The sequence below is a fragment of the Hordeum vulgare genome, chromosome 7H (assembly GCF_904849725.1).
Source record: "Hordeum vulgare subsp. vulgare chromosome 7H, MorexV3_pseudomolecules_assembly, whole genome shotgun sequence".
Classification (NCBI taxonomy): domain Eukaryota; kingdom Viridiplantae; phylum Streptophyta; class Magnoliopsida; order Poales; family Poaceae; genus Hordeum; species Hordeum vulgare.
Genome location: NC_058524.1, coordinates 546,381,032 through 546,389,579, shown reverse-complemented (window position 1 = coordinate 546,389,579; position 8,548 = coordinate 546,381,032). Strand labels below are relative to the sequence as shown.

General features: G+C 48.6%; 1 protein-coding gene across 1 annotated transcript; it reads right to left on the bottom strand.

The window, feature by feature from the left end:
• Positions 1-4,617: 4,617 nt before the first annotated feature.
• On the bottom strand, positions 4,618-6,014 carry LOC123412821 (BTB/POZ and MATH domain-containing protein 1-like). Its single transcript, XM_045105768.1, has one exon. It carries the CDS (start codon positions 5,993-5,995, stop codon positions 4,907-4,909), a length of 1,089 nt encoding a protein of 362 aa, XP_044961703.1. The 5' UTR covers positions 5,996-6,014; the 3' UTR covers positions 4,618-4,906.
• Positions 6,015-8,548: the final 2,534 nt, after the last annotated feature.

Sequence of the window (8,548 nt, the reverse complement as noted above, 5' to 3'; positions counted from 1 at the left end):
GCACAGTCGGGGAGAACACACTTTCGTCTTGAAATTTTAGTGAGAGATCACCTCATAATGCTACCGTCGTTCTAAGCAAAATAAGGTGCAGGAAAGGATTAACATCACATGCAATTCATAAGTGACATGATATGGCCATCATCACGTGCTTCTTGATCTCCATCACCAAAGCACCGGCACGATCTTCTTGTTACCGGCTCCACACCATGATCATCCATCAACGTGTTGCCATCAGGGTTGTCGTGCTACTTATGATATTACTACTAAAGCTACATCCTAGCAAAATAGTAAACGCATCTGCAAGCACAAACGTCAGTATAAAGACAACCCTATGGCTCCTGCCGGTTGCCGTACCATCGACGTGCAAGTCGATATTTCTATTACAACATGATCATCTCATACATCCAATATATCACATCACATCGTTGGCCATATCACATCACAATCATACCCTGCAAAAACAAGTTAGACGTCCTCTAATTTTGTTGTTGCATGTTTTACGTGGTGACCAAGGGTATCTAGTAGGATCGCATCTTACTTACGCAAACACCACAACGGAGATATATGAGTTGCTATTTAACCTCATCCAAGGACCTCCTCGGTCAAATCCGATTCAACTAAAGTTGGACAAACCGTCACTTGCCAGTCATCTTTGAGCAAAGGGGGTTACTCGTAACGATGAAACCAGTCTCTCGTAAGCGTACGAGTAATGTCGGTCCAAGCCGCTTCAATCCAACAATACCGCGGAATCAAGAAAGGACTAAGGAGGGCAGCAAAGCGCACATCACCGCCCACAAAACCTTTTGTGTTCTACTCGAGAAGACATCTACGCATGAACCTAGCTCTGATACCACTGTTGGGGAACGTCGCATGGGAATTTTTTTTTTCCTACGCGCACGAAGACCTATCATGGTGATGTCCATCTACGAGAGGGGATGAGAGATCTACATACCCTTGTAGACCGTACAGTAGAAGCGTTAGAGAACGCGGTTGATGTAGTGGAACGTCCTCACGTCCCTCGATCCGCCCCGCGAACAATCCCGCGATCAGTCCCACGATCTAGTACTGAACGGACGGCACCTCCGCGTTCAGCACACGTACAGCTCGACGATGATCTCGGCCTTCTTGATCCAGCAAGAGAGACGGAGAGGTAGAAGAGTTCTCCGGCAGCGTGACGGCGCTCCGGAGGTTGGTGATGATCTTGTCTCAGCAGGGCTCCGCCCGAGCTCCGCAGAAACGCGATCTAGAGGAAAAACCGTGGAGGTATGTGGTCGGGCAGCCGTGAGAAAGTCGTCTCAAATCAGCCCTAATTGCTCCATATATATAGGAGGAGGGAGGGGGCCTTGCCTTGGGGTCCAAGGACCCCCAAGGAGTCGGCCGAGCCAAGGGGGGGAGGACTCCCCCCCCAAACCGAGTTGGACTTGGTTTGGTGGGAGGAGTCCCCCTTCCTTCCCACCTCCTTCCTTTTTTTTCTTTCCTCTTGATTTTTCTTCTCTTGGCGCATTGGGCACTTGTGAGCTGTCCCACCAGCCCACTAAGGGCTGGTGTGGCTCCCCCAATGCCTATGGGCTTCCCCGGGGTGGGTTGCCCCCCCCTCCCGGTGAACTCCCGGAACCCATTCGTCATTCCCGGTACATTCCCGGTAACTCCGAAAACCTTCCGATAATCAAATGAGGTCATCCTATATATCAATCTTCGTTTTCGGACCATTCCGGAAACCCTCGTGACGTCCATGATCTCATCCGGGACTCCGAACAACATTCAGTAACCAACCATATAACTCAAATACGCATAAAACAACGTCGAACCTTAAGTGTGCACACCCTGCGGGTTCGAGAACTATGTAGACATGACCCGAGAGACTCCTCGGTCAATATCCAATAGCGGGACCTGGATGCCCATATTGGATCCTACATATTCTACGAAGATCTTATCGTTTGAACCTCAGTGCCAAGGATTCGTATAATCCCGTATGTCATTCCCTTTGTCCTTCGGTATGTTACTTGCCCGAGATTCGATCGTCAGTATCCGCATACCTATTTCAATCTCGTTTACCGGCAAGTCTCTTTACTCGTTCCGTAATACAAGATCCCGCAACTTACACTAAGTTACATTGCTTGCAAGGCTTGTGTGTGATGTTGTATTACCGAGTGGGCCCCGAGATACCTCTCCGTCACACAGAGTGACAAATCCCAGTCTTGATCCATACTAACTCAACTAACACCTTCGGAGATACCTGTAGAGCATCTTTATAGTCACCCAGTTACGTTGCGACGTTTGATACACACAAAGCATTCCTCCGGTGTCAGTGAGTTATATGATCTCATGGTCATAGGAATAAATACTTGACACGCAGAAAACAACAGCAATAAAATGACACGATCAACATGCTACGTCTATTAGTTTGGGTCTAGTCCATCACGTGATTCTCCCAATGACGTGATCCAGTTATCAAGCAACAACACCTTGTTCATAATCAGAAGACACTGACTATCATTGATCAACTGGCTAGCCAACTAGAGGCATGCTAGGGACGGTGTTTTGTCTATGTATCCACACATGTAAATGAGTCTTCATTCAATACAATTATAGCATGGATAATAAACTATTATCTTGATACAGGAATTATAATAATAACTATACATTTATTATTGCCTCTAGGGCATAATTCCAACAGCTCGCGCAGAGCGCCTCAACGTCGAAGTCCTCGCCGAAGTAGCGCGGACCGTCGTTGAGACGTAGGTTGCTGAAGAGAGCGCTGAGGTTCTCCATAGCGGCGGCGACGACGCTAGGGAGCGCCTCGTCATCAGAATCTTCGTCCGAATCCGCATGGCGGACGGGGACGTCGATCATCATGGGTGTTGCCTCGTCGAAAGCGGGCTCCACAGGCATGCAAACTGATCCGGATGCTATGCATCCGGTGGTGTAGGTGCGGGGCCTCGCCCAGCGCGTAAAGCCAGCCGATGCCGCGATCGGCCCCATGGTGGGCGCCAAATGTCGGTGAATACTCACAACATATGCCATAGATAGGCTAAAGTCGGTGAGAACCGAAGGGACGAAGGTGAACGCTGGGAACGAGGTTGGTACACGCATGGGACGCACGATGTACCCAGGTTCAGGGCTCTCCGTAGAGATAATACCCCTAGTCCTGTCGGAGTGTTTGATGTGTATGAACAGAGTACAGAGTTGCTCCTGGAGCTGTGTTGGGAGGAGGAAGAGGGGAGCAGCCGGCTCGTCTCTGCCTCTCTCGATGGTTGGTGAGTGTATGGTGTTGTTCGACGGTGGAATGATCGCCCCCCTGCATGGAGGGCGACCGGGGGGTTTTATAGACGAACCCGCCGGCCTACAATATGGAGAAAGGGTAAAAGTGTGGGACCCGGCTGGCAGCCTCGCCGGCTGGCCAGGGGCCCACTAAAGTCTTGTCTTGTCGCTTGAGGGGCCCGCCGGCTGCATGGTCTCAATTGGCAGTGGGACCCACCAGCTGGCCAATGAGGCTCTCGCGTAAGGTTGACGTCGAGCACGCGCTGTACGTCAAGCGTCCTCCAGTGAGATTCGTCATGGGCAGGAGGTAAGGCCGCCTCCACTGTTCCCCACGCCGAGTGCAGTAATGGAGTGGGAGTGCGACGGTCCGACACTATGCTAGGTGATGGATCAGAGCCGGGGTAGGTCAGCGACGTGGCCGCCGACGGTCGTACCTGCCGGGCGCCCCGATCCAGTACCTTTGCTGACGCGTAGCTACCTTTAATCGTAAGGTCTCATCCTGACCTATGATCTGATGTGACTTGTTATCTTCCGTCGGCTAGCGTGCTTGGCTAGCCGGCTTGGGTGCGGCCGCCTCATTCCTAGCCGGGCTGGCGGGACCAGGCCGGCTCAGGAGAAGTAGCCGCCTTGACTCTAGCCGGCAGGGGTTGTCTGGCCGGCCAGATGGATGGCCGCCTTGTTCTCTAGCCGGTAGGTGGTGCCTAGCCGGCCGGAAGACTTGGGCTTTGGGGATCTGGATATGTTCATGTCCTTTGGGCCGGAAATGAAGGAGCAGGCTTGATGAGCCTACCCCGGGATTATCCCCCCGACACCCAAAGTAAGAACCGAACCGTTACACCCGGTTTTTTAATAACCATTCTCACGTTTACCTCCGTCACAGTTTAGAAGGTATGCACGTGTACCTAGATCGTTAATTTGACTTAGATAAACTATATTATTTAACATAAAAAATATATCATTAGAAAATAGAACATCTAAAGTTTCTATGATATTTCTTTTTATATATGCCTCTTATTAAGTTGGCCAAATTAACGACCTAGCTTCATGTGCCGGACTTATAAACTGAGACGAAGGGAGTACCAACTTTTCCTTTGCACATCTCCTTTATAACCAGAGAGAAATGTAGATAAAGGCAGAATTTTATCGCATTCCTCATCCAAAGCATACAGAGGGAGTAAGGAACCTATATATCCACTGAAGGGTAATGAACTATCTATCTGATAGCAAAGTCAGCCCAAATTAACTGGCGAGGTTGTAGAAAATTTACACGTCATGCTTTCGCACCAACCTAGCATAACTGCAGCTAGAAAGCAGAGAGTAGCATTGTGCAATAGTTGACGCACCGAGCAGTGCACATTACGGTTCCAAAAATTACTTGTATGTAAAAAGATGGCGTAGCAAGCTTGCAGGTCAATCTAATATTCAACCAACCAAGCTAGCTGAGTACGCTGACAGCAAAGATTTTCATGACTAATCATGAGAGTTTTAGAGATGCAATCAGCTAACAGAACAGATAAAACGAGTCTACCTGATACTCATACCTGATAGCCTAAGTCTAGATAACAAGAACTGCCATTGCTAAAACCTACTTGATGACAGAAATCCTGGGAACACCAACAACCATTCGTAGAACACTAGGTAAGCATCACGGAACCAAGGCGCTGAGCATAGAGATCAGCTCCTTCATGATAGCGGGGCAGCTTTGGCTCAGATGCTCGAAGCCGTCACTGGCCATGGCCGCCTTCAGATTCGCCTGAGAGCTGAGAAAATCGAAGCACGCCTTCTTCAGTCCACTGCAGTGGTGTTGCTCAGCCAACACCAAGATTGTCGCCACGGTGCTCACTTGGATGCACCTGCAAAGTTTGTCTTCGCAGATCAACTTTAGCCTGTCCAAGTTATACCTGTCGGCGGCGACCAGCAGATGCTGAGACATGGCGTCTTCCCCTGCCTCTTCCCTCTTCGTCTCCGGCAAGGTGTCCGTGTACACAAAATAGAGCAATGCCTTGAACACCTGCGCATCCATGTCATCGATTTTGACGACGGCCGATGTGTCGACGCTCTCCTTCATCTCGCCAAAGAGCTCCGCGCTGAACACCGGCGACCGGGCCGCGATCAGGCAGCGGTGCGCGGCGAAGGTCTCGCCTCCGGCCTCGAACACCACGTCGGTGCCCTTCTCCGCGAGGAGAAGGCTACCCAGGTGCAGGTGAAGGTCGGACGGCGGCACGGTGACGAACGCCGGAGGGGCGGGCGCGGGCGTCTCCACGGCGCGGAAGTCGCTGACGACGATGAGGTCGCACCGGACGGCGAAGGAGTCGCCCCTGAGATGCTTCGACTTCTCCAGGGCCTCCACTCGGATGAACTTGGAGTTCCCCCAGCGCGCGAAGCCGGCGAAGTTGTTCAGCGGCTCCGCCGCCAACGGCAGCGCCTGATTCTCCGGCTCGCCGGCGAAGCGGAACTGGTTCTGCGCCCTCACCGCCTTGTAGGTGTTTTCGGCGAGCATGAGGCGGAGGGATATGTAACCCGCGTTCTCCGCCTGGTCGCCGTTGGGGTAGTAGAGGACGAGCCAGCGGTGGCCTCCCACGGTGAAAGGGCAGGACATGAGGCACTCGCCTGTGGGGATGCCCTTGGTGCGCGAGTAGAGGTCGACCGTGAAGTGGTGGGATCCGGTCGCCGTGTCGGCGACGAGGGCGGAGGCGGACCGCGATGGCTTGCCGCCGGCAGCGGTTGACGACATGGCAAGTGGGGGTGTGGGGGATTCGGGGTTTCGCCGCTCTGGTTCGGTAGGGTTCAGGGCAGGGAGGCCATATACATCGTTCGGGCGAAACGTAAGTACAAGTCGCTTACTCGGTCGGCCCAGTTAATAAATTTTTTTTTAGGTTACCTGACAACTTGACCCCGTCATTCGTACTCTTCGTACAGAAAATGTTCACAGGGTGGCAAAAAGGGTAGAAAATGCAGAAAAAACTCTTTGCAAACATTCTTTTTTATAACCACTGCCTTTATATGCGTCATATCTTATGCATCCAGCATCCCTGCAGCCGGTCAAAGTTGTTCGTTCGGTTGAGGATTACGATCGGACGAACAACGATGCCGACCACAGTATTAGGATCTGATGATTGGCTGCAGGTATGTTGCATGCATAAGATACGACAGCTAGAGCTTCTTTAGCAGATTTCGTATAACTTCGACAAACTGCGTTTCGCATGACGCGGGACGGCCCAAAAAAATGATCGGTCGTAAGGATCTCGCAAACGAGACCTGGCTTGTAATTTTTTTACAGATGGCCCATAGACCGATTAGGTTTTCAATATATATGCGGACGCGGGGTGACTTTAGCGTCCCTATCCTTCATTCCCCGCACCACCGCTCTTTACCGCAAAATTCACTACTCCGACGACAAATCTCCTCTCCTCCGCTGGTGATCTCTGGCCATCGGATCTTGGCGGCGATGGCGACAACGGATGCAGGGCATGGCGGCGATGATAACTCACAAGTATAGCGGATCACAACAGTCTCTGAGAATAATATTTCATCCAAATTTATTGATTTGACACAAGAAAAGTGAAAAAATATATTTATGAGTCATATCAGTTGAGTTATCAATAAATGAAATATCTTTGTGCAACAAAAAGTTTAGTAGCACAAGAGTTTGATAGTTTTGATAGTACAATAACAATAGCAATAGTAATGAGAATAGTAATAGTAGCAGTTTGTAGCAGCAGTAGGAGTAATAGTAATTTAGTAAGATCAATATGAGAAAAGCGTAGGCATTGGATCAGCGATGGATAAGTATGTTGGATGACATTCATTATGTAATAGTCAAAACCTAGAGTGGTACAAAACTAGCTGCAATTCATTAATGTAATGTAGACATGTATTTTGTATATAATCATACATGCTTATAGTAAGAACTTGCATGACTTCTTTTGTCCTACCCTCCCGTGGAAGAGGGTCCATAAGGAAATCTAAAGGATATCAAGGTCATCTTTTAATAGAGAACCGGAACAAAGCATTAGCACATGGAGAATACACGAACTCCTCATACTACGGTCATCACCAGAGATAATCCCAATTTATTTCACTTTGGGGGCTAGGGCTCACAACACATAATAGGTGCATATAACTTGCAAGATAGGATCCAAAATAATCTAATATTCATAGAATCAAAATATGTTCGGATCGAAAATCGTGGCACTCATGCCCTAGTGACAAGTATTAAGCATAGCAAAGTCATAGCAACATCAATCTCAGAACATATTGGATAGTAGGGTTCAAGCCCTAACAAATTGACTCAATTACCAAACAAATCTCATCCAACCCCATCACCGTCGAGCAAGCCTACGAAGGAATTACTCACTCCCGACGGTGATCATCATGGAATCGTTGATGGAGAAGGGTTGGTGATGACGAAGACGATGAACCCCCCTCACCGGAGCACCACACAGACTCCAGATCAGCCCTACTGAGGAAGAACAGGAGGTGGCGGCGGCTTTGTCTCATAAAACATGATGAAAACTTCTTTGTTTTTTTCTTCGCAAAACGAAACTTAGGAAGTTGGAATTAGGTCAGCCGGAGGCTCGAGGGGTTCATGAGCTCACGGGGCGCGCCCTTGGGGTGGGTGCGCCCCCAGGCTTGTTGACTCATGGTGGGTCTCCTCAAGTAACTTCTTTCGCCAATATTTTTTACGTATTATGAAAAAAAATCTTCGTTAATTTTCAGCTCAATCCAAGAACTTTTATTTCTACACAAAAATAACATCATGGTAGTTCTGCTAAAAACAATGTTAGTCCGGGTTAGTTTCATTCAAATCATACACATTAGAGCCCAAAACAAGAGCAAAAGTGTTTGGAAAAGTAGATACTTTTAGGACGTATCAACTCCCCCAGGCTCAGATCATTGCTTGTCCTCAAGAAATTCAGTTGATAAACTGAAAGTGATAAAGAAAATTCTTATAAACTCTTTTGTTCTCGTTGTTGTATGTATGTTTAGCTAGTATTCAAATTTTCATCAAAGATTATAAAATAACCATGTCAATAATAAAACTTAGATCTCATCACATCTTCGCTTTGATCCATATGATGTAATTCCGTTTGTGCGATGCGTTTGTTGGGATCCGATGAATTATGAGTTTATGTTCAGATTATTCATGATAAATATTTGAGTCACATCTGAATACTTATATGATTCTTATGTGCATGATTATGATAGCTTTGTAATTCTCTCCGATCTGTTGAAATAATTTGGCCAACTAGATCGATATTTCTTCGGTGAGAGATATGCGTTGTGG